The sequence below is a fragment of the Microchirus variegatus genome (genome assembly GCF_963457635.1).
Source record: "Microchirus variegatus genome assembly, chromosome: 10".
NCBI classification, from domain to species: domain Eukaryota; kingdom Metazoa; phylum Chordata; class Actinopteri; order Pleuronectiformes; family Soleidae; genus Microchirus; species Microchirus variegatus.
The window spans coordinates 9,175,926-9,202,132 of record NC_139811.1 but is presented as its reverse complement, the minus strand read 5'-3'; the positions used below and the strand labels follow the sequence as shown (position 1 = coordinate 9,202,132).

The 26,207-nt window shown below is 38.3% G+C and overlaps 3 protein-coding genes and 1 pseudogene across 5 annotated transcripts; 1 reads left to right on the top strand and 3 right to left on the bottom strand.

Annotated features, from left to right (window-relative positions):
* Positions 1–2,558: 2,558 nt before the first annotated feature.
* plbd1a (phospholipase B domain containing 1a) lies at positions 2,559–9,725 on the bottom strand (the record flags this gene model as incomplete). Its single annotated transcript, XM_083897047.1, is given in 11 exon segments — positions 2,559–2,735; positions 2,830–2,936; positions 3,707–3,892; positions 3,976–4,116; positions 5,170–5,370; positions 5,624–5,768; positions 6,894–7,034; positions 7,578–7,719; positions 8,272–8,355; positions 9,506–9,686; positions 9,689–9,725. Coding segments are annotated over 11 exon segments (1,542 nt in total).
* Positions 9,726–10,958: 1,233 nt separating this feature from the next.
* pick1 (protein interacting with prkca 1) lies at positions 10,959–16,728 on the bottom strand. 2 transcript variants are annotated; one of them, XM_083897145.1, is made up of 13 exons: positions 16,595–16,728; positions 16,083–16,150; positions 15,869–15,980; positions 15,597–15,725; positions 14,821–14,887; positions 14,619–14,708; positions 14,460–14,513; positions 14,067–14,129; positions 13,774–13,907; positions 13,575–13,667; positions 13,426–13,476; positions 13,134–13,278; positions 10,959–12,266 (listed from the first exon to the last, which is right to left on the bottom strand). In XM_083897145.1, exons 2-13 carry the CDS (start codon positions 16,109–16,111, stop codon positions 11,995–11,997), a joined length of 1,239 nt encoding a protein of 412 aa, XP_083753271.1. In that variant the 5' UTR covers positions 16,112–16,150; positions 16,595–16,728; the 3' UTR covers positions 10,959–11,994. The 2 variants fall into 2 exon arrangements, with proteins under 2 accessions (XP_083753271.1, XP_083753270.1); XM_083897144.1 differs by lacking the exon at positions 16,595–16,728 and having other exon boundaries at positions 16,083–16,249.
* A 131-nt stretch (positions 16,729–16,859) lies between these two features.
* Positions 16,860–18,333, top strand: LOC310933189 (galectin-1-like; the record flags this gene model as incomplete). The annotated part of the gene is made up of 5 exons (XM_083896615.1): positions 16,860–16,944; positions 17,262–17,338; positions 17,487–17,566; positions 17,871–18,042; positions 18,187–18,333. Exons 2-5 carry the CDS (start codon positions 17,330–17,332, stop codon positions 18,331–18,333), a joined length of 408 nt encoding a protein of 135 aa, XP_083752741.1. The 5' UTR covers positions 16,860–16,944; positions 17,262–17,329.
* Positions 18,334–19,878: 1,545 nt separating this feature from the next.
* On the bottom strand, positions 19,879–24,597 carry LOC310933128 (interferon-induced very large GTPase 1-like; annotated as a pseudogene). Its single transcript has one exon. The product of its transcript is annotated as an interferon-induced very large GTPase 1-like (transcript).
* Between the last annotated feature and the right edge of the window lie 1,610 nt (positions 24,598–26,207).

The following is a 26,207-nucleotide window of genomic DNA, read 5'->3' as shown; positions in this document are numbered from 1 at the left end:
TACGTCATACTACACTATGTCGTCCAAAATGTGACAATTTTTTGAAGAAAAAAAATTGGTCCAAAATTTGACAAAAACGACATACTATACTATGTTGTCGACCTCAGTGTCATACTACACCATTTCATCCAAAATCTGACAATTAAAAAAAAGATATATATATTTGGTCCAAAATTTGACAAAAACATCATACTATACTATGTCGTCCAAAATTTGACAAAAAATAAAAAAAATTTTTAGCCCAAAATGTGACCAAAATGTCATACTATACTATGTCTTCCAAAATGTGAACATTTTTTGAAGAAAAAAAATTGGTCCAAAATTTGACAAAAACGACATACTATACTATGTCGTCCAAAATCTGACAATTTTTTTGAAAATCATTTTTTTGGTCCAAAACTTGACAAAAACGTCATACTATACTATGTAGTACGTCATACTATACTATGTCGTCCAAAATGTGACGATTTTTGGAAAAAAAAGAATTGGTCCAAAATTTGACAAAAACAACATACTATACTATGTCGTCCAAAATCTGACAATTTTTTTGAAAACCATTTTTTTGTTCCAAAACTTGACAAAAACGTCATGCTATGCTATGTAGTACGTCATACTATACTATGTCTTCCAAAATGTGGACATTTTTTGAAGAAAAAAAATTGGTCCAAAATTTGACAAAAACGACATACTATACTATGTCGTCCAAATTCTGACAATTTTTTTGAAAACCATTTTTTTGGTCCAAAACTTGACAAAAACGTCATACTATACTATGTAGTACGTCATACTACACTATGTCGTCCAAAATGTGACAATTTTTTGAAGACAAAAAATTGGTCCAAAATTTGACAAAAACGACATACTATACTATGTTGTCGACCTCAGTGTCATACTACACCATTTCATCCAAAATCTGACAATTAAAAAAAAGATATATATATTTGGTCCAAAATTTGACAAAAACATCATACTATATACTATGTCGTCCAAAATTGGAAAAAAAATAAAAAAAATTTTTAGCCCAAAATGTGACCAAAATGTCATACTATACTATGTCTTCCAAAATGTGAACATTTTTTGAAGAAAAAAAATTGGTCCAAAATTTGACAAAAACGACATACTATACTATGTCGTCCAAAATCTGACAATTTTTTTGAAAATCATTTTTTTGGTCCAAAACTTGACAAAAACGTCATACTATACTATGTAGTACGTCATACTATACTATGTCGTCCAAAATGTGACGATTTTTGGAAAAAAAAAATTTGTCCAAAATTTGACAAAAACGACATACTATACTATGTCGTCCAAAATTTGACAAAAACTTCATCCTATACAATGTCGTCCAAAATTTGACAATTTTTTGGAAAAAGTTTTTTGGGTACAAAATTTGTCATAAACGTCATACTTTACTATGCCGTCCGAAATTTCATTAAGCTTATTTACTTCTGTTACGTGTTTCCTAAGGGACACATGCTTACACTTTAAGGGTCCAAAAAGCATTCAGCAATGTTTAACTATGGTTAATTAATGCTTGTGAGGCACTTATTAAGGGTTAGGTCAGGTTTCTAATGTTTAGTAATACCTTACATGAGGTTAGGTAAGGCCTACCTGACGACATACACAGCACAGCATTAGTAAATGATTAATTGAGACCTAAATTAATTGTTTATTAATGCTCATGCAGGTAACATGTACACCATATAGTGAATGATTCGTAGATGCATCAGTTAGCTGTTACTTAATGTTTATTCAGTAATGCATACATAATGATAACTAATTACAATATTAAACGTCTATTAACGCTTAATAATTTTGAATAATAACTTTGAGTAGTAAACATTAATAACCGTTTATGAATGCAATAACTAATATGTTAACTAATGCTAAGTAATACATCATAATGATTATTAATATATTGTTAAACAGTTAATTAATGCTTAATAATGTACTAACTAACATAAATTAAGGGACACTTATTGTCAAGTGTTACTGGTACCTTTTGCTCAGGTGTGATTTTATTTGGTGAAAACTTAAAAAATATAATTTCACCAGATTGCCTATAGATTGTGCTGAAAAAAAGGACACAAGACACTCTTATGACCTCTGTAAACGTTTTAACATAGTATTGGTTTTAAAAAAAAATTAAATAAATCTCAAGGGATAAGAAAACACGACCACTGATTTAATGATCATTACATTTGATAAAAATCACAAAATTACTCTCAGTATTCAAGACACAAATGTCTGCAGGTATTAAAAACAATGCAGATTCTTTTACAAATGATTACGTTATCAAACCCTGAGTATCCTGTGTGTTTACATATTGACTTGAAACCAGCTTTTCGCATTTTGCCAGGTAGAAGGAAGCTCCGTCAATCGTCAACGTATAAATGAAAAAAGAACACAGATATTTGGTCGGACGCAAATCCGATCATAAAGCAGCAAAAAAAAAAACTAAAACTACTATTGCGTGAACAAATAAAGGAAGCACAGAATGAACAGATCACACCGTTAACACATTCAACATTCATTGCACGCACACATGCACATGTGCCTCAAGGCTCGAAGAGAAGGGGCTGCATCTTCACAAAGGTGAAGTTGTAGTACTGTGGCAAACCCTTGTGGCTAACGTTGCTGAATTTATCCCATAAGAAAGGTGGGAGTCCGTCCTGCGTGGTCGGTCCGTTCACTGCCTCCGCACGGAAGCCCCCAGCCATCTGGAAATCAGTCACCTGGAGAACGAAGACAAAAAAAAAATCAGTCAATCTGAGCTGAACTAAACATTATTTGATTCTCAGAGAAGGGTCAAAGCAGGACAGGGTTTACCTTAGTGTCATAGCAACCTCCTGGTGAAGGCTTTTCTGACCTCAAGTCGTTACGGCAGCAGATGGTATCACAGGGGTTACCTTTAGAGTATGGATCCTTCTTGTAGTCTGAAATCAAACAGCAAACATCGTTTGGCCACAAGCAAATCACAGAGACAAACATAGTGAACAAAAAAAGTAAATATCCAACATTATCTGAGATGTGCTGTTTGGTATCATGCAAAGAACAGATTTGTTTAAACCAACTACAGGGCGCTGCTGATAAACCACAACAATGATTTCTTTGTTATAAACTGTTAAAAACAAAAGCTTCAAGTGATGAAACATGAGTGATATAACTGATTATTGTTATTATTGCTTCTTCTTCTTATCTTCTTGATAAGAAATGAGTGAGGGAGCGTTTGCGTGTATACACCAGCAGCACAGGGGCAGGAGGGGTGAGAAGCATTTATCACGTTAAACCGTTGGAAAAAAAATCTCGTTAAAAACAGACACAGAAAAAACATTTTCTAGTTTCAGTGAATGCAATACGCTTCTGTAGACAATGGCTTGAACGCAACAGATATTTGTTGATATTAAGAAGTTATGTACGGAAGCGTATTGCATTCACTTGAAAAAAAAAAAAACTCCTGTTTTTCTCAGTAATTTGATTTTTTGAATATAGAAAAACAGAAAAAAAATACTCAGAAAAACAGGAAAAAAACGACTCTGAAAAACAGAAAAAAAAAATGACTCAGAAAATCAGGAAAAAATATTCAAAAATCAAACCGAAAATTAATTACTGAGAAAAACAGGAGTTTTTTTTTTTCTTTTCAAGTGAATGCAATAGGCTTCCGTAGTCATGCACTATAGCTTTAAATTATAATTAAACCACACACCATTAAACCTCATGATGTGCTTCAATGAGTCCAGGTCCTTGACGTCAGCCTGGTCACGACGAAAGATCTTGGCTCTGGAACAGAGATCATAGGAGAAGTCTTCTCCATACTCCTTCCACATTTCTCCATAACCGCTCAGCGTGTAGATTTTCCGGTGGAAGGGTATGTTGTAGGAGGGCCAGTAACCTGTGGTAAACAGAGAGAAAATCTCAACTCAACGAATGGAAGCAAACGCTGAACGGAAACGGAAGCCAAAGATGTGCCGTTACCTCTGCGCAGAGCCTGTGTCTGGTCAGAGTGCTCCACCAGGCCAGGGATCTGCTCCACCACAGTCAGCGCACCGTCTTCAACACTGTGGCCGAGCTTTACTTTACTCCTGTCCAGCACCATGTACTGGTTGTTGTAGGTACCTAAGAGAGTTAAAGACGAGGCTTCAGATCAAATCTCAAACATTTCATTACCGCTTGCAACCCTCTATTTTGAAGCCACAAACTTAATCCTAAAATCGAATTGTGCTTCGAGCTGCCTCATCAGGAAGTTAATGACACGCTGGCAAAAGGGAAACTAGACATGATGCTTATAATTATGAATATCCCAAAGTTCCATCTCCAGACTGAGGCTTTATTATCTTCAGTAGTTAAAGGTGCATTGTGTAATAAATATAAAGCAACTGGCTGTAAAATCCTCCTAATATGTCACAGAGACTCAGGAATAATGTTCATATAACAAACTGAACTCACCAACAACAACAGTACAGACAAAATATTTGCATTAAAACATTTTTTTTGCAGACTGCAAATCATGTTTATGTTTTGATATCATGTTTTTGCATGTGGCGCCACCTCAGTAGAGTCTCAGCTGCCGAGCAACCACGGGTTGCCAGTTACGTCAGAAAAACGACACCTAAAAGACCTCGGTATTTTGAATTTGAATGTAGTAACCGTTTTCAGCTACATTTTTACATATGGCACCTTTAAGCCCAATTTATACTCAATTTATGTTACGGAGACCCCTCTATGTTGCCGGAGAGCCTCTCCGTCAGTGGGTCTTTCTTCGTCCATGTCCCTCATCGGTCCAATAAGACTGTTAAATTGGCCTGCCATCAGTCTCGGTACATTTAGTGGACATACATACCACCTCCGGGACACGTGTCCTCAGTCTTTCACGTCTCCATTTTTGTATTAAAAGTATCTGAGTTTCAATGTTATTCAGCTGCAACAACAACAACAGTCTTTCTCTCTCTGACGCCATTGCTCACTGTAGCCAGAAGCACAACAACCTTGCGTAACGACCCCCTAATTGCAGCACATTGCAGTGCGTATCCGGCACCACGACGGAGAAGTATGAGGGCTCGAGGGGTCTCCGTGGTTGTGCAGTTGGAGAACGCATTACGCAGTTGTTGAAGTATAATGTGGCCTTTAGTAATGGCACAAACAAATATATCACCAATGTGCTCCACTTACCAGAGTTATACCTGGAGAAGGTTTTGGCCCACTCCTCTCCAGTATGTGCCAGACTGTGAGCCAGTCTGACCCTCTGCCATGACAGCAGGCTTTTGGGGGTGAGCGTGTCAAAAAGGGAGGCGTTGAAGACATTGTTGGTGGTCTGGGTCATCATCAGACCACTGCCCAAGAGGTAGAAATCATCCAAAGACTCGAGGAAACCTGACACAGAATGTTTGATTTCCTGTCAATATTCACAGTTGAGTTGCACACATCACAATTTCAAAACTGTCGTGTTGTGGTTTGCAGGGTGAGGCCGACAGAGAAGTGACAGTTTTGCACAATTGCAGGTTGCAAAAAGACTTTTAACGTCACTAAACATTTCTCTTCTGGTATAAATTAGTATTTTAAGTAGATGAAACTCTTATCAACTATTCCTCACTGGTGCGTTTCTTGTTTCAAGAGAGGAACATACCAGGGTAGCTGCTGAAAGACAGTTTCCCCGTGGCTGTGTGAGCCTCAGTGACATGGAAGTCCCAGTGTTTGTAGATCCGCATTGTGGCAGCATACGTGTACCAGCTGGAGTGAGCGAACAGGAGGTTCTCAAAGCCGGGAAGCATCTGAGAAAGACAACAGAAGAGGGGAGTTCAGATTCAGCGTTCGATAGGCTTTCCTGTTTCTCAGTTGGAGTTTGAACATTGAAGAATTCTTAATCTAACCACTCCGGGACATGAAAAGGTCTCGTCTCTAAACTTCAGCCACACAGCCTTGTTGGTGATTCCCTTATGTTTCCAAAGACTCAGGTGCATACGTAGATACAATGAGTGCATCTATGTAAAGTGATAGAGAGTGTCATGTTGCTGCAGTTGTGGGTAAAATGATATCTAACAAATGCAACACTGTTTGACAGAAGATCTAAAGCCACATTATGCAGTCACATAAAGTGTAATTCACATAATATGGATTTCACACACAGTGTGGTGCAACACAAAAACATGTTTACAAGGTATTAAAACAAAAAAGACAGGATTGATCGCTTGATTGATTGAATAATTCTGTATTATTTATTATTATTTTATTATTATATTATTATTCTCACATCTATTGCATACTTTTTTATTCTGGTCTTCCTCTGCTGTTTTAGTTGTTCACATTTAATAGATTTTTATTCGTTAACTTGTTTTTATATATTTTAAGGTAACGTCCTGCTTTGCCCTCTGCCTTCTTCATGCACATAGTAGATTTAGCACGAGTGGATTTATTCGTTTATCTCGCAACTGTGATCGCTGGAGTGTAGAAACTCAATTGCCCTTTAGGGATTTAATAAGTTTTCTGTATTTGTATTTGCATCTGTATCAAAAACACTGTTTCTTAAAGCACACAACACACATTTATGCATGCAGGAGTCCGGTTTCTATGTAAAGTATACAAGCTGTACTGTGTCTCTGAGAAGGGAATGTTAGAACGCTGTTGTGGGATGTTAGAACGAAGAAATAAACACTTTTCATTCACACTTTTTGTACTTTTAAACACTGTTGTAGTAAAACACTTGAAAAAAAGGAAATGGAAACTATGACTCATCATTTTTCCAGTGAGCCACTACATTTGTTAAAATGGGAACTTATCTAATCATTTATCAAGCGCACGAAAACATGCGATTTCAGCTGCTTTTGGAAAGCAGTGTAACTTAACACTGTGCTTTGCTTTTCCTACAGTAAAGTATAGAACATGTTTGGACCTTTGACCTTGATGAGTGCGGAGCAGTGTCCCATCCCTGGAAGTTTGAAGTCCCTGAGTGGAGGAGTGGAGCTGGGCACCAAGGCTGGAATCATATCCAGTAAATCTCCCACTGCATTCAGGAACTGAATGGCAAACAGGGACAGTGGCTGTGGGAACGACACCAGATAAACAGATGTGTTAGTCAGAAAATGAAAACAAATCGTGTCAATGCCTTATTAGGGAGGGAAAATGTTGAACTGAGAGTATATTTGGAGACATTTAAAGATGTATTGGACTGTATATAATACTAATAATATTAATAAATAACCTGTGCTCAGTGGAAAATAAACTAACCTCTGAAAAAAGACATACAAAAAACATACAGTCATACATCCCTTTAATGACAAAATGTGACACATTATGCCCGAAACCGTTTCCTCTTTTTAAATCAGAGCTTAGGTGAACACGGTTAAGATGTTGAATGTGATCATCATGAAAACACCACAGGGGAATTTCTACCTTCTTACTTTGAATGGATCACTTCATTTTACAAGAAATTAAAAGTAAAACAATGGGGCACGTCTAGGTTTTATCGATGTAAACAATTGACGCATGGGTTTAAATCCACAACTCCACCTGTTTCAAATCTTGCTAATATTTTGTTTGCACACGCAAGGTTTACTATTGTCTGGTGAAATTAGCCTTCGTACCGTTTTCCCCTGTTTCTTGGCCCAGTCTCTGGCTCCTGCTTGTAGTCCGTCCATCTGGGCCACAATGAAACCTGCGTGTTTCCACAGTGGATCAGAGCTCTTGTTGAGTTTCACTTGTTCTCTGACCCAGGAATCCTGCTTTCTGTGAGCACAAGAGTGACATTTAAAGGTGCATTATGTAATAAATCTAAAGCAACTGGCCATAAAATCCTCCTAATATGTCTCAGAGAATCAGGAATAATGTTCATATAACAAACTGAACTCACCAACAACAACAGTACAGCCAAAATATTTACATTAAAAATAATATATAATTTGCAGACTGCAAATCATGTTTATGTTTTAAAATTATGGTTTGGCATGTGGCGCCACCTACCGCCGTCTACCAATCATTGCAGTAAGTAGAGTCTCAGCTGCCGAGCAACCATGGGTTGCCAGTTACATCAGAAAACGAAACCAAAAAGACCTCGGTATTTTGAATTTGAATGTAGTAACTGTTTTTGGCCACATTCTTACATATGGCGCCTTTAATTTAATGATTTACTCTCAGTTACAACGGTTATAAAGAGTACAGTATTACCTCTGTTACTGGTTGTTTCAAAATCAAAATGTCTAAAAAATACTTGATGACCCTGACCCCTAACTGTACTTCTGTAAATGACATTTTTTTGGGGTGAAAAAAGGACAAACTCACTCCAGGAAGCTCTGAACAGGACCGAGCACTTGTGGGTCGTGGATCAGCTGTGGGTACATGTTGGTGTAATGGTCCATCATCTGCCTGAGGAAAGACAGTATGTACAAATATTAAATTACAACATGTATAGCTCAGTTACAGTGAGGGTAAAAGCTGGTGGTCAAGCAAAACTATCAGACCTAAGTGACGGAGCGTTTGTGTGTATACAGCAGCAGCTCAAAGAAGCATTTATCGCCGTCAAAGTGCTGAACAACCAGGCTTTTCACTGAAAATTAGTTTTTGTTTTCATTCAAACCCCAAACTTGGGGCCCCGAGCCGATAGGAGGCCCCCGACACTCGGAGCCTGAGGGCTGTTTTTACTGAAATGTCCCCCTTAAACAACAATGGGCGATTTGCAATGACATCTCAGTAGGAAACCTCCCTAAAGGGGCCCCACCTCACTTTAACCTGTGTGAAGTTATCATTCTGCAAGTTGGAAAATGAAGAGGATTATTTACAGTGTAATGCATATTTTTTTACTCAGTTTATATGTTTTTTTCAGTTATTTACAGTATTTTATTGTTCTATATATTTATATTGTTTTATAATGTGGGTTATTTACAGTGTAATGTATTTTTTTTTACTAAGTTTATATAGTTTTTTAAAAGCTATTTACAGTACTTTATTGTTCTTTACATTTATATTTTCGAATACTTTTTAATTACAAGGTTTTACCATGTTATTTCATTCATTTTGAAAAAAAAATTAAAATATTTTGAACTCATACATTTTTCATTGGTGTCAGATTATTTATAACATAATGGTGACGAACACTAGTTGGAAGGGCCCCCTGGGAATTTTTGCTTAGGGCCCCTACAGACTCTAGAATCGCCTCTGCTCTGTTGCCGTTGCCTCCGTCTAAAACAAATCACTTCCTGTGTGCAGCTGGAGAATGTTAGGCATGAACATCATTGTGTGAACTCATAATGACAAAGGTTTGAATTAAATGGTCATTTGTTGATATTTAAAAGTTATACACTAGAAAGTTCAAGAAGTTACCTCAACCTTCGATTCATGTTATTTGTTTTACTGCCAAACTATAGAGTGAGCTTATAGGTAAAAGATATTATAAATTGGAAAAAAAATGTAATAAGTTAAAACCTGTAATGTTTAAAAACATAAGAATTGAAGAACAGTCACAGGATTTATTTTCACAAGTATTCTGGTAGTTAACTTCTGATTGTTTGGCTCTTACTGGGCAGTGAGGAAGCCTTCGAGGTAGCCGGCCAGGAAGAAGGTGACCTCGTCAGTCTCGGGGGTTTTTCCATAGCCGGCACGGATCTCCAGGACGCTCCAGCCTGTGCTGGACAGAGTATCGTTCAGGTACCCGTATGCGTCCCCCTCTGTCTCCAGCACTCCTTCTTTGAGCAGAACGTCTTGTGTTGGGCATCCCAGTACACTGTGGCTGCTGTCATCTCTGGGAAGAAATCATCAAAATAATAGTTATGCATACTTAACTATGACTGATAAAGCCAATACTGGACTATACTATTATTACTATATATACTATTTTATTTATTGCTTTATTGCTGAAATCTACACTGAAGGGTCATGAGACAAAAGGGGGCATTTATTATCTCAATCCCAAAACTTTAAGCCTGGATTTCATGTTTTCTATTATTTGTGCGATTGCAACTTCTACTAAAAAAGGTATGAGAATGAAAGTTGGACCAATCGTGCGTCAGTCAAGATGTCCACACGTTTTAAATCACAACAGGCTGTGAGACTGAGAGAAGCTTCGCTGCACAACTGCTTTACACCACAGATATATCGGCCTTTTTTCATTGTCATGCATGCTGATCTGTATCATTATTATCAGCGTGCACAAGCATTTAAAAACCTAACACGTGATTTTCCTTAAACTCGGTCCACTTACTGTCTGCAGAGGCGAAGGTGGCAACCGCTGCGAATAAAAGAAAGACATAGATTCTTTTGACTAACAGCATGACTGGCTGACAGAGGCTGAAACGATTTAAAGTGTATTCGCCAGAAGAAGAAGAGGAAGAAGAAGTAGTGGATCACACGAAGAGGAAACCAGTTCTTGGTTTGTGGAGGAGGGAAGTTCCAAGGAAACTGCAGCGTCGGCGGCGGAGCGGAGCGTTTCCTGATTGGCTGCCGGTGTCGAAAAGAAAATTGAGCAAAAATAAACCCACTTTTTTTCCTTAAGCAGAGCGCGAGGTCGTTTTATGGGCTTCCGTACAGGTGACATGCGAATTAGAATTTCTACTATGGGAACAAAAGCGAACACCCCAGATGGGACTCGAACCCACAATCCCTGGCTTAGGAGGCCAGTGCCTTATCCATTAGGCCACTGGGGCAAGAGCGACATCTACTGTCCATTTCTGTAAATTTAAATCAGTACCCGTATATCATGTTTATACGGCATTCCTGTCCTTAAATATATAGGTGAAAGAGGAAATGTGTAACATTAAAGGACTTTTAAATGCATTTTAAGTTCTACAGAAGCAATCTCACACCACAATGTTTCTACAGCAAGAGACAGAAGCTTAAATAACATCCTTTCTAGTATGCAACAAGCCACTGTATTTTGGAAAATGAACCCTCCAAAAATATCCTCAAAACAGAGTTTTTATTCATTTGTGGTACAAAACAACCTTTGATATACGTCTCCTTATGTAAGCCAATATGCTAGTGTTTATGAGCCAATCTGTGCAACACAAGATAACATTGAGTAGGTCCCTCCGATGCATGAAATGAACCACTTCTGTTGTGAAAACCACACACAAAGCAACACAAGAAGCGGGGAGTCCATTTATCACTCACTGCAGATGTGGTGTGATGCTGCCCTCAAGTGATAGCTTTAAATACAACAGTGACTCGTCAAAACGCACAAAAATATTCAAATCTTCAGCGGAAAAATGAAAGACAAACAACAGTGACACGGCTGTACGGTGACATTCAATTATATAAGAAATTAATCTTCCCCATTATACTTTCACAAGAAATAATAAATACAAATGGAATAACATGAAAAAAGAAATAAACACCAGAGTTTTTACACAGATTATTATTTACATTGAGCGTTTGTTTTCTTCATTCCACCATTATGTCTGCGTCTGTCACCATCTGCAACAACATCTTTACATTAAGTATATTTACCCACTGGTTTTATTGTTATAAAGGAGAAAATAATGTCTTTGTAGTGAAAATATTTTAGGTCACTTCAGCAGTTTCTCTCCAGCAATGCAGCAAGTTTGTGTCTTTGAAAATAAAATTAAAATGTCAGTGTAGGGTGAAAAGGTAAAACAGTAGTTAAGAATACAGCCCAGAACTATTTGACTTAATTAAACTAAGAGCTAAGAAGGCACAACTCATATATATATATTTATAGTCATTCTTTGCAGTGTGAAAAAACCCTTTCACAGTATTTAGATGAAGATAAATTTGCCTTCTGTTTTGGCCGTGTGAATGACAGTCATGTTTAAAAAGCATAAACGTGTTTTTAAAGGAAAGTTGAGAGTTGCTATTGGTTAACACCAACAGACAAGAACACCACATTACAGCAGTTCCTTTTTCAGTAGTATTCAACTCCCCAAAATGAAACATTGCACTCCAAAAATCACTGCTTTGTGGCAGTTTAGTTATGTCAATGGGGTGGACACACGCGCGCACACACGCGCACAGCGCACACGCGCACGCGCACACACTCACTCACTCACTCATTCATTCATCATCGATCAGTTTCTCAGCACCGTTCTCCGCTTGTCCCACTCCTCCCTCCTCTCTGCCTTTTCCATCCTCCCCCTCCTCCTCCTCCTCCTCTTCCTCCTCCTCATCATTGTAAGAGAGTGACGGGCTGCTGTAGTTGATCATCGTGCGGGACAGGTCCACTTCGATGGGAAAGACGTCCGCCTCTTTCAGAACAGCGTAGCACTCGTCGTAGTAATGTGACATGCCTGAGACGAAGCGCTGCAGCTGGAACACGATATCCTGGACTGTGGACGGAGACGAGAGGAGGGAATGAAAAAGTGGTTGTGCTAATGATATTAAATGTGGTGACTGGAAACAGGCTTAGCTAGTCACTTTAGAACATGTTTTACATGCACTGCTCCATGTTTTTTTTTTTTTATCAGATTACAGCGAAAGCCTTGACTGACTATGACATATCTGTGTCCATATGATACTATGATTATTCTGGTAAAAAATTAAGTTAACCCTTATCACAAATTTAAAATTAAAACCTAACACTATTTAAGTTTTCGTTTTGACAACTAAATTGTTTCTACGTTCAATTTTAAATAACAGACTTGTCGTAACTGTTGCTCACTGTATTCTATTATTATCTCTGTCTATAATGTAAATATCTAGTCCATACTGTATATATTCTGGAAATTGTCTATGATGTACACTATACATTCTATTTAACTTTTTTTTTTAAATATAGTCTCAGTGTTAATATCTTTTTATATTGTACTTTTCTTGTTAATGCATGGTTATTATTTATTATCCTTATCTTTACTGTCTTGCTGCTGTAACGATGTAAACTTCCCCACTGCGGGACGAATTAAGGACTCTCTTATCTTATCCTGTCCCACTACCGCTTTTTATAAACATGACATGGAGTGACAGAAGAGTACATGCATGGCAAAGGGTCGATAGCCAGTCTGGAACACAAGACACTGCAGAAAGCCACAGCTTTCAAGCGCCATCTCTACCAGGTGACTCCCAACACCACTTAAAGTCACACATGTTGTTTTAAATATTAAATGACTATGACATGAGAAAACGCCTGGCTTTTCTTTTTATATGCGACACAATACATCCTAAAATAAAATCTAGAAAATGCTCAAACGATGACAGACCATGTTTCTGATCGAGCAGCTCTATCTTCTCCAGCACATCCTTCCTCATTTTGGCGAAGCGTGCACGGGCTTCCTGCCGACACCGCAGCACCAGACGGTACTCGTAGTTACCAGTGCTCACGCGATACAGAGGCTCCCCCATAGCCTGTAGGAAGAAACACATTATTCACTACTTCATATAAAATCACATTAAAACCGGTTTAGTAGTGAGTGACTGTAACAACTTTGCACCTATTTGCAAAAACGAGGAAAACCAATGTTTTCTCATACTATAATTCAAAGGGCTACTCACAATACTACTGTATTCCTCATCATCCATCTCCTTCACCTTCAGACAGTATGACTGAAAGACACAAGAAAAAATGGAAGTATTATTTGGATGACAGTGCAGACACACTTGTTTAGTGCACTAAACCAGAACAACAAAAGATGTGGCTTTACCAGATACTCAAACTTCACATCCAGGTACTTGCGAATGGTGAGCTTTGTGTCAGGTATGGCCTTGTGAAGGTACGTGTTCAGGTCATGGAGCATCTGTATGAGCATAATGTTTGTTTTCACAGACAAAAAAAAAACATTTTCCTATGCGACAGGCGGTTTTCAGTAAAAATAACGACATCAAAATCAAAACTCTACTCACGGGTTTAATGGTCTTCAGAAGCTGAATTCCATATTTCTCAATGTTGCGGTGGGCATCTGCAAACTTAACAAACGCCTTACTGGCTGCAGCCTGGGGCTCTCTGACCCCAATAATAGAGAAAACATCACCAAACGCTGAAAGGACATGTACTGTAATTAAACACTGCTCAGATTTGCATCTAAAGCAGAGACAAATTGAAGTCCACTGATAATGTGTTGTTTGTTTTTCTTTTCCTTTAAACAAGACACAAAACAACTGTTTTGTCATTTCTAAAGATGATGGGGATAACTCACCTCTGTGGGTTTGGGAAAGCTCAAAAAAAGCTCTTAGCAGCCTCTTCGTGTGCTCCATCATCCCTGCAGGCAAACACAGGAATAATGCCATGCTGATATGAACATCCTGCAACAACTGAACTGTCACAACACTCACCATGCTGTATGTAAAACATGCTCACCAGCAATCGTTGGCATTTACAATGATAACGGCAGTCCTAACTCAAAACATGGGAGAATGTGAGCTACCACTTAGTTTCAGAAACTGATCGTTTATATGAAAGAGAAAGAACATTAGCTTTTCTTGGCTGACATTGTTATCAGTGAAGCCAGTATGTTTCTCACATAAAGCTTACATATACAGTACATATAACAAACTGCATCAATTCATTTAGTGATGTAATTGGTCTTAACCTTTGTAGAGCTCTGCCGTTTTCTCCAGTTCCTCCAGTCTTTTGACCAGTCCATCTGTAAAGTAATGTAATGATTTAACGTGAGTACAGTTTTAGCGCACTATATTCACATTTATTATATCCATACACTCAGGGTAATAATTCATTGAAATAATCTCACCATTGCAGAGAATAGCTCTACTGAGTCCAAGTGCATCTGCCGTGCCTGAGCTCATATTCTCCACCAGCCGATGTTTGACCTTTTTCAGCACTAACAAACAAAATAATGATTTAAGACTGCGAAGGACCATCCTCACAATACATAAGTCACAGAGAAGTAATAAAAACAAATTATGGATCAAGACTAAAAGTAGATGACAAACCTATATCCAAAGACTTCCCCTGTTTTGGGTCTGCCTGCAGTTTGTTGTAGTGGATTGTTGCTTCTCCCTGATATAAACAAAAAGGACAACAAAAATAAACCAGATATATGTAAAAGACCAACTGTAGAAAATAGAAAATATCTTCCAATTGTTTAGTTTTTTAAATTAACAAATAAAAAGTGTTTTTTTCCTTTCAAATCTAATAAAAACATTAATGTGTCACCTTTCATGCTTCATGGTGCCAAGGGTGAATTCACATGTGGTATTTGCAGTGAATGGATAACAGCAACACAATCTAATCCTTTAAATTCCACAATCCAAACTCTTTAATCCACCATGCAGGAAGCCATGGATTTTTTCCAGGGTGTGAACAATGAATGTCAAAACCAACATGGGCATTTTTTGTTGATGACGTTGTGCTAAATGCTACAGGCTATTCTCCTGACCCCTTTAGCATTGTTTGGTAAATCAGTTTAGTCGTTCTTGTCCATAGTGCAGTGGTGAGTGAACTTCATTGATCAGTAAAGAGTTGGACTCCTCACTGATGAATCCTCAATTACAGTCGGACAGAACAAATGTGAGTAACACTTTATCAATGGATGACTCAATTAATGTTTTTCATTGTCATGATGCCCCTATACACTCTATTTTGTGTTATTCGTGAAAAGGCAAGAGTGGAGCAGATCAGTTTACTTTGGTGTGTTTTTTTGTAATCTTGGTGTTTGTCTGCCTTACTACATAAATGAAACATGATTGCATCTCCAGATCATGTGTACCTGGACAGCTTGAATCATCTTGGCCACCTCCACTTTAGTTTTTCCCTTCACTGGTTTGCCGTTCACACCTGTGATTTCATCACCTGCTGCCAGTGTCCCATCCAGAGCTGCGGGGGTGTTATCAAAAACCTGTGGAACAGCAAAAGCCACATTTTAAAAGGTAACAATGGGAGTATAGACATTTAGCCTACAATGTAATCAAGTATTAAGTATTGAAGCATGATTTGTCACAGATTTACAAGCATTGTATGGCTTTTCTTTTCTGTACCTACTTGGACAATGTAGAGACAAGGGCAGTACTGTGCCCCACCACCAATGCTGATTCCAATAAGGTTATTAGCATCTTTAATTAGACACACAGTACCTGGTACTGTTGGTATTCCACTTAAAAAGAGAAAAGATGATACACTGAGCTTTGCAGCATTTTATTTTGGAGATACTTAAATGGCTCAGATAATTTAAAGATAAAAAAAAATTGTGACTTACAGTTTGTCCTCTTCTAATTCATAGTCCATGTCTGTACAGGACAGCGTCACTCCTGTCCCTGTAAAAACCTGTGGGTGAACATAAACAAAATCCATGCCATTGTATAATGTGTGACTAGTACAGTTGAGCACGAACACGATGAAGTCTGCGTTTGGGCTACATTGACAGAAACAGCGACTTTAGTGTGCAGGTCTTTCTGGCAGAAGAGCTTCCTCAGGACACCGAAACACACCAGCTGCTGCAGCACAGGAACTAACAACTGGTGACTAGCACAAATGCTAACGCTCTGAGATTAGACAGTAAAATAATTTGAAATAAATGAATCTCTTTAGCTCAGCGCATGGACATGTAGTGATGCAAACAACTACACTATCAATGGCAGTATCGGTACAATGACGGAGGCCATGGATAGGAAAATCGCTTGCTAACTGTGGCTAATTAGCTGCTAGCTACTCTACGTTTACAGCAGGCTAAACTTGTCCCTAAACGTCAGTGTGGCTTGAAAGATTTACCTCTTTGAGATTTACAACAGTTTCTCGTGTAAATTTCGCTTATTGTGAAGAAAAAGTTAAATGCATTATTTATAATTCGGTCCCTTGAGTGGTGACTAGCTGGGTTTCACTGACAGCTCCTGCTCTGTTTACTTTGGTACGTGACTTCCGGCATTATAGCGGAAGTGAGGAGCAAGTCCGTGTAGTAAAGTGGTCACAGAAACCAAAGTACTTTCACACACATTAAATGGATAAAACAAATGTATAATCTCGAAACTACATGATATGATTTTACTGTTTTCCAGTGGTGACAGTGATGAACTGCAACAGATGAAAAAAACATATTTATTTCTATTTTTGAGCAACGGGTGGTAGGTACTCTCTCTGATGTAATCAGCTTTGCCTTGCAGACCCTGTAAACAATCTAATTTTTTAATTCAAACTTCAAACTGTGTCTGACTCTGTCACTCTTGTTTGTTGATTAAAGAGACAGTTCATCTTATCTTTCTTAATTATACCGATCAGAGAAGTGTGTCTGCATTGAGTCGGCTGTCTGATTGTGAAGATAAAGACTTGAGTAGCATTGTTCGTGTTAAAAGTCCTTCACTGTATCTTCAGTGCTTTATCTTATAAAAGCAGTGAAACATCGCAGTCACACACTTCATTTTTTTGTCTTCTGGGTCTAAAGACTGTACCTGTGTGTCAAAGCCACCGTCCCACATCTTCCAGGACTCTTCACTGACGCCAGGACCCAACATGAGCACAGTAAGTGTACATCTGTTGCTGCTTTTATTTCACTGTGCTGCAGCCTGCAATTTACTTCCACCATTAACACCTAACAGTTGTCAGACATCAATATTGTATGGTCTTACAATACCTTTTCATTTTCTTATTGCATGTTTGTATTTCTCAGCATTTTGAAGTGAAGAACGTTGCTCTGCAAAATGGAGATCGGCTGAAAGTAAAGGGAATGATTTTGCCAGATGCTCAGAGGTAAGATCAACAAACCCATGACCTTTATTTATTTAGGTCTGTTTTTATTATGGTTGACCAACAATGATTTAAAACTGTTTGACCACAAGTTTGTAAAAATAATATTAATAATAATATGCACATAAAGAAGCTTAAAATCTCAATTAACTGGTTGCATCAACTTTCAGGAGTGAAAATGTATTTTTAATGATTTAATTATTATTTCAATTATTGACTGATATGTGAAAATCTTTTATCATACCTGGGTGTTGTTGCTACTGTATAACCTCCGGATGTTTAAAATACATTTCTTGTATAAACTTAGATTCCAAATCGACCTTGGCCGTGATAAAGATGACCTGGCACTGCACTTCAACCCTCGTTTCCATGACGACATTGATGGAGCTGTGCTTGTGTGCAACTCCAAGACTGCTGGTAGTTGGGGAGATGAGAAACGGGAAATATACAACCCGCTAGAGAGAGGCACAGATGTCAAGGTGAGGGAATCTGGCTGCAGGCAGAGCAGTTGAACAAAGTTCTATTAAAAGTTTGGGTTTGAGTCCTGTGTGCTTATTTTGGGAGGTTTTAATACTATGTCAGTCTCAGTTTTTCCTCCCAAAATAACATCTTTTCTCTTATAGATTGTATTGAAACTGGAAGGAGACATGTTTGAGGTGGAACTTCCAGATGGATATGAGGTCAACTTCCCCAATCGTGTTGGCATGGATGTCATCAACTTTGTCAGAGTCACCGGGGACTTCAAGCTGACCTCCTTCAAGATCTGCTAAGAGATGCAGTCGCTCACACCTGTGTTTATTAGTTTGATTAAGGATGACAATTTAAGACTTGATCACTTATAGAAAACATCTTGCTAGTCGAGGGATGTAGTCCCACAATGTATGTGTGTCTTTATTTAAGAATGTTGTGTTCACGAATATTAAATGTTGAAATTAAAATAATATTTGCCTCTGAAGTGTCAGTTGTATAAATTGAAATCGTTTATTTGTAAGCCTTTATCACACAACAACACAACGAGTATATGTATGCCAAAAAATAAAAATAAAAACAACTCTAAAATCATACCAATACAAAAAGAATATCTAATTATGATATAAAGAACATTATCTGATTCAGCCTTTTCACCCTACTCCAATTTTTAACCCTATTTTAATTTATTTGGAATGTTACTGCTAATACAGGATGGCATAATCATAACTTTTCTAAACATTGCCATTAAGTGTGGAGAACACAATCAAATCGGAACACAAACAGAGGCATGCCATATGAATTATTGTTTATTCTTTTTTATTAATTGTTTTTCTCAAATATAAAACACATAGATTTCTACAAATGTCCATCGAGTAATAACCAGGAGCTCATATGATATCAGAGTCATCCATCGTGTAATGAATGCTTCCTGGAAGGTCAAATAAATCAAGAAACCTTACATATTTAAGGTTTTAAATACAAACAAACACAGCTCTTTCTTCACATCTAGACATTAAAATCAGGAAGAAAATATCGATGACATGCCCTTTTGCTTTATTTGAAAAAACACATTATATCAAAAAAAGTGTAATAAACAGTGATATAATGGAGGGCCTGAAGTCCATGTCGTGTCAGATACAGATACTTTGATGAATAATCAACAAATCTTACATAAACCTTGACTTGCTTAGTACATTGGGTAATATTTACCTCATGGAAAGCAAACGAACAAACAAAAAAGTCCACATATTTACCCAAAGTCACATGACTTTAATTTTGAGCCAAATAACAAAACAACAAAACTGGATGTGAACAGATAAAAATATTACATGTTCCATAAAACTTGCCCCAGCTTCTCCCTCGACCTTCATATGGAAGATAAAGTGGTAGAAAATGGAGAGATGGATGTTTGACAAAGCATATTAAACAATAACATGACCAGAACAATAGAAAGTAAAATAGAAACAAAAAGGTCATATTAAGGTAACAATGAAAGAATAACAAGTCATCCATTCATTTCATAGATCTGTATAACAAACATTTAAAAAAACAGCAACCTTACAACCACAAAAAGCTAAAATTATAAAAGAAAAAATGAAAGTTGTTGATCATAAATCAATTAATATTTCTTTATATCGCAAAAAAAAACAAAAAAAAACTTTGAACATTAATGTAAATACAATTTCTTTTTTTCATACAACGTATGATCACATTGCTCTGCTGGTCTTTTTTTTTCGTATTATTTGTGTACATGCATTAAAGTCATTTTTGGGGGAGTTTGTGTCATTAAAATTATTCAAAAACACAACAGTACGATGAGCAGAGCTGCATTTCTCTGTGGCTCCTCACAGACTGAACATTTCATCCAGACTTGTTATAGCTTCTTCTTTTGAGATTTTTTCCCAATCTTTAGGAATTTCTCCCAGGCCCTGAAATTTAAATTTGTAGTATCCTTCAAGTTGCTTTTGATATTGCCATACAAACCATTTCCAGTATGGAAGGTTAGACACATCAGGGGTAATGTTCCAACTAGCAAACCTTGGGCCAGCAGTTCGGTACTGTTTATAGGGAATGGACTTTTCTGAAACACCATCAGGGTAAAATCTTCCATTACTGGCAACGTTTGTTGTGCAGAAATCAACTAACATCTCCTCTGTGCCTTTGTAATACCTACCATTTACTGCACCAGATCGATGGAAAGGTACATTGTGTTCATTAGGGCTGTGGTCTTTCAGGCTGTTGGTGCAAACAGCTTCACAGAAAGGACACTTTTCCCAGCAACAATTGCACAACTGATCAATGAGGATTTCCTCAGGCTTCTGTCTGCATTTCTTCATTCCATCCAATGGGAGTTTGTTTGTTTCTTCGATGATGGATTCAAATCCTGTCGCTATTTCATCCTTCAGAAAGTCAAAGTTGGTAATGTCACTGAAGTTTTCTGAAGAAATATCACCAATGGTCAGTTCCTCTTTTAGCAAACTGGAAAATTCCTTCAGCCACATGTCTGTGCTTCCTTTCTGGGTTTTGACATTTTCTGATGCAGTAAATAAAGCTTGATTTACCACTTTTTTGATGTCTTCAGCATTTTTTTCCCGTATATCCATTGCTCTGTCTGTGAAGATATATTCCATCACTTGCTCTTCTATATAAGACTCTACTTGTCTTCTTGGCTGAAGAATGTACTTAATGTAATCTTTAAATCTGTCTTTCTCTGCCAGTGACTTCAACACATGTTTCTCCAAGACTAACCGGTTCCCACTGAATGCTGGGAAATTACATTTCATTTCTCCAGCAAGATCAATGGCAGTCTTAGTAAAGACTGCCTGAGCAGTAGAAGACCTAAGTTTTTCACAGATCAGTTTTCCAAGCACAACAATTGAGGAGTTTCCTTTGCAGAAGCTTTTAAAAATATCGTAATACTGTGTTTTCTTGCCCTCAAGGTAAGCGATGGCATCATTGTTGGTCTTGAATTTCTTGTGAGACTCTGAAAGCCAAAGTGTTGCTCTGTCAAACACATACAGTAAGAGGTCAACTTTAAACTCCTTCTTTGCAGTGCATTTCAGCTCTGCTTCAAGTTTTGGTACTTCTTGTATAACATTGTTGGCCACTTCTTGCAAGTAAGTTGATTGGTAACCTCTTGTGGCTACTGGTTTAGTCTTAATACTATCAATGGACTGTTGTTCAACTCTGGCAATGAAGGATCTGATGTGTTCGTGGTCATGATAGAATATGTACTTTAGCTTTCCAAAGAAATTGTTGTAATGTAGTGTGATGTAATCAGAATAATTCCCACACTCTGGTAATTCTTTATGTCTTCCACTGCTTTTGGAGTCACGTATGAAAGACCATTCAATGCCAAGGTGAGTCAAGACTTTGTCCTGTTCTTTTTCAAAGTTGATGTCTTCAATAGGTTTTGTACCTGCAGTCAGTTCGTCCACCCAGTCTTTCCAAACATGGTCAAACTGCATTTTTAATTCCTTTTCATCTTGTCCCTTGTCTTTTAACTGATGAGCGAGTTCTTTGCTCTTCTGCAGAAGCTTGTTCTCAAACCCTGTCTTCTCATCATTTAGCTTCTTACGTGCTTTCTTCTGTTGGATAACTTCATCCAATATTATCTTTGTTTCCTTTACCAGTTCCTCATGAAAATCTTTGATTTTGCTTTCAAATCGTCCTCTCCACTGAACCAATATTTCTTTGTCTTTGTCCTGATCAAAATACTTTTGCATTTCTTCTTTAGTTTCTTCATAGGTTTTGCTCATTTTTTCATAAAGATGAGTGAGCTCAACTTTGTCAGTATTTCCATTTTCAATGCAGTTATACTGCTGGTTTTCAATGGTCAACATGTTGCTCCTCAGGTCCCAGGTCCATTTCTCAAACTGGACCTCAAGTTTTCTGTACACTGCAATTTCATATGTGTTTTTGAAATTGAAAACAAAGTTTTCTTGCAGAAGGGCATTCCAAAGGTCCTGGATGTTGGTTTTAAACTGTGACAGAGTAATCCCAGCAGAATCTTTAGCTTTAGAGAGGATCATGTTCCTTAGCTCCTGGACACTCTCACAATAACCTGGATTTGGAGGAGCCATAGGTGGACTTCCCTCCCATAGTTGGGCAAGGTATTTCACATCCTTTTCAACATCAAATGCAATGACATCACTGAAATATTCCACATCACACACCTCCTCTTTGGCAGCAAGTTGGGCCATCTGGTCCAGTTTGTCTAGCAGACGTCTCTTTCCATCCATGGTTTTCTCCACAGCTGTAATATCTGTAATATTCTGGTGAACAAACATGCAGCTTGGAGAAAGATTAACTTTCTTCATCCTCATGAAGGCCTGTACAACAATCTGCAGAACATCTTGCATATCAGCTGGATTCTCACCAAGGATGTTGATCAATGTCATGTTTCCCAGACCAACAACAAATGTTGCCAGTTCATTGTCATGGTGAAGAGTGGTATTGCCCAACTCAAGAGCACGTAGTCCTTCAGTGTCCACCACAAGAATGTAGTCAAACTTGAACTCCTGCTTGACCTCCTCAGACACTTTAACCAGCTGCATGAAGGCTCCCTTGGTGCACCTGCCAGCACTCACTGCAAACTCTAACCCAAACATGGCATTCAGCAATGTTGATTTTCCACTGCTTTGCGGTCCCAAAACTGAAAGAACGAAAACTCTCTGATCACCCAGTTTTTTGATGACCTCATCTAAAAGACTAGAGATCCATGTCATAGGGACATTACCTGCATCACCATCCATGAGCTCCATTGGGTGTCCTGATATCATCAGCTCTGCAGCAAGCTCAGGGTACTTAGACCAGTCTGCATCTCTGCACTCTTGTTTCTTCTGAGATTTATGGGCTTCAAAGATCTACCCCATTTCTCTAAAGATGTGCTCCAAGCCAAACGTTGCTGACTGGAATTGTGTTGATATTTGTTCAAGCTCAGTATGTTTGCTTTTTAAAGAGTCAGATTTGTCGTGTTTCTTTTGCAGAGCCAAGACCTCAGACCACTTTTTATCATAGGTTTGCCGAATTACAGACAGATCAACATTAACATGGTCATCAAGAAAGATCTGAGTCCATTTCAGGAAATACTCTCTCTCAGTTGATGACAGAGAAGAAAGATGACCAGTAAACAGCTTCATCAGTTCACTACAGGATATTTTGCACTGATCTTGGCGTATTTTCTTCAGTTCATTTTCCTTTTTAGATTTCTCAATCTCAATCTGTCCTGTCAGGTGGTACAGCTCTTTTCTTATTCTGCTCCACTCATGCCACAATTGGCCTTGACAAGGGAGGAATTTACTTCTGATTTCTGTGGGATCCTGTATCTTCTTAAGCAAATTCATCATTTCCAATGCAGCAGATTTCCCTTTTTGGCAGACTGTGTCATCTTCATCCACTCTGATTCCAGGGACCTCTGCCATACTTTCAAGCTGGAAGGATGTATGTGACCCATGCAAAATGTCTCCAATGATTGTTTTCAGTTCTTTACAAATATCTGAATGACTTCTGTCTTTTATACCTATTTTGTATCTGCCCTGTTTCTTCTGATCTTTACCACCGTCAGTATCAGTAATGAGAATAATGAGAGGCTTTTCACGTTTAAAGAGAGCCTCGATTACTCCCCAACTTTTGTGACCCTTTTCCAGAGTTGGTACAAGAACAACATTAACTGAAGATTTTTCAATAAGTATGTCACGCTGTTTCTCAAACAACAGAGCATCACCATGGAGATTACAGAAGGCAACACAGTCATTGAAGGCATCGTTGCATCCAGCTGGGCAATACCAGGCAATCTCTGCCATGCCATCCACCAAGTGGCGAGTTTTGTTGCTTCCTTCAAGGTGTCTATGAAAGAAAGTGTCGTGACGGTTGTTGATCAACGTGTTCATCAGCTGAGATTTTGACACTGTTGGTGAATCCAGTCGCAAAAATGACACCATGGGTGTCTCGGCTTTGCAGATGGGCATGCTCTTCGTAATCTCTCGTAATTCTGTATCAGTTGTCTTCCAAGTTTTTGTTATTTTTCTGAATGTCCAAAGAGGACACTCGATATCCATTGTGACTGGGTCAGGAACAAGCAAAGGTAAAGCATACTGACATTGTGATAGTTTTGATACAATGTTCTGCTTAAGGAAGCTGTCTGAACAGTGAAATACTGCCATTTGAATGTCCATTGGATGCAAATTAATCTCTTTTATTTGTTGTTCAGTGTCTTCACCTGTGCTCAAAAAATCATCTATATCACATGCCCATCTGTCATCTACTTCAGCACTATCACACCCTTGAATGGGTTTTTCGCTTACCCCGAGAATCTCTTGTTCAACAGGAATATATCTGGCTCTGTAGTCTAACATGAGAAGCTTGTGAAGAAATGTATTTGTTAAATCTTTCTCTGAAGTGACATGGTACTTTTTCATAGCTGGACCAATTTTGAGAAAATCGTCTGAAGTCAACTTCTGTTGATGTTTGTCTTGAAGATCAAGTCTGAGCAGTGTTTCAGTTACTCTTTGGTGTTGATTTTCTTTGTCGATATCTTCAGAAATCTTGACAGAATTTGGCATTTGTCCGACCTAAAAATTAAGTTAAGTTCTTAAGATTATGTGAATAATAATCAGGAAATACCTGTTGATCAATTATTTGCTAATTATCCGTGGTAGAATAACTTAAATTAAGTTATAGGAGATAATCAGTGTGTGTTTGCACCAGAATCATAACATTTTACATTTTACAACTCAATGACTAATTTAAAGTAAAGCTGGAACAAAGACAGGGGTTGTTTTTAACTATTCACACATATAGTATGTACAGCATAATCTGCATCACCTGATGATTCATCAATAGTATCTCAATCTGTTCTTCTCTTTCTGATCATTTGTAAAGTGGATCCAAAAGCAAGAAAAACATTCAAGTTACATAGGAAATGAAAACAAATAATCTCTTCTAGTTTCTTACCTTGTCCTTATTTTCTTGTGTAACCTCATCTGCAGAACCTACGGTGAAATTAAGATTTTCATTAGAAGAGCTGGAGCACACATAAGCAGAAATATTTTGAATGTAAACAATTTTACAAAAATATTTTATTCAGGTGTTTTTAAGTTGAATTCAAAGATTTAAGCACTTGAACATACATTATCGTGATAATAACTACCTAATCTAAACTACTAAACTATTAAACTATTATAATTCAGGTCAAAACGTTTACATCAAAAACAAAATCTCACCGAATATCTGATGACAGAGACGTTTGAGCCAGCGGATCATTTCAATAAGACAGACCGAGGTAACGCTGCTCTGTGCCGGGCACTGCGTGCGCACCGAGCGTCCACAGAGATGGAGCTGACCACCTCTGAAAACATCGCTGCCTAACTATAAATATGACATATCTTAATACACAAACCATATTTTTGAATTCTAAAGGACTCATATCTCGCGTCAAATGGTTTTAAAACTGCGTTCCGGGACACAGAAAAATATTTCTTCATTTGTTTTCTGTGTTACGATGGTCCGGCGAAATGCATTCTGGGATATAGGGATTGCCCAAGTTCTCAAGTACGCTCAAGTCACCGGCCGATGCATACTTGGTAAAACAGGCGGAGCATAAACACTTCTGAACATGTTTTTTTTATTATTTTGGTGTTATTATCACGACAGTGTATGTTTAAGTTTATTTTCTCCCGCTAGGGTTGTTTTAATTTGTTATCCATCCATCCATCCATTTTCCACCGCTTATCTGGGGCCGGGTCGCGGGGGCAGCAGTCTGAGAAGGGACGCCCAGACCTCCCTCTCGCAGGACACTTCCTCCAGCTCTTCCGGGGGGACCCCAAGGCGTTCCCAGGCCAGCCGGGTGACGTAGTCACTCCAGCGTGTCCTGGGTCTTCCTCTGGGTCTCCTCCCGGTGGGACATGCCCGGAGCACCTCCCGAGGGAGGCGTCCAGGGGGCATCCGATTCAGATGCCCGAGCCACCTCAGCTGGCTCCTCTCGATGTGGAGGAGCAGCGGCTCTACTCCGAGCTCCTCCCGGGTGACAGAGCTCCTCACCCTATCTCTAAGGGAGCGCTCCGCCACCCTGCGGAGAAAACTCATTTCAGCCGCTTGTATCCGGGATCTTGTTCTTTCGGTCATAACCCAAAGCTCATGACCATAGGTGAGGGTAGGAACGTAGATTGACCGG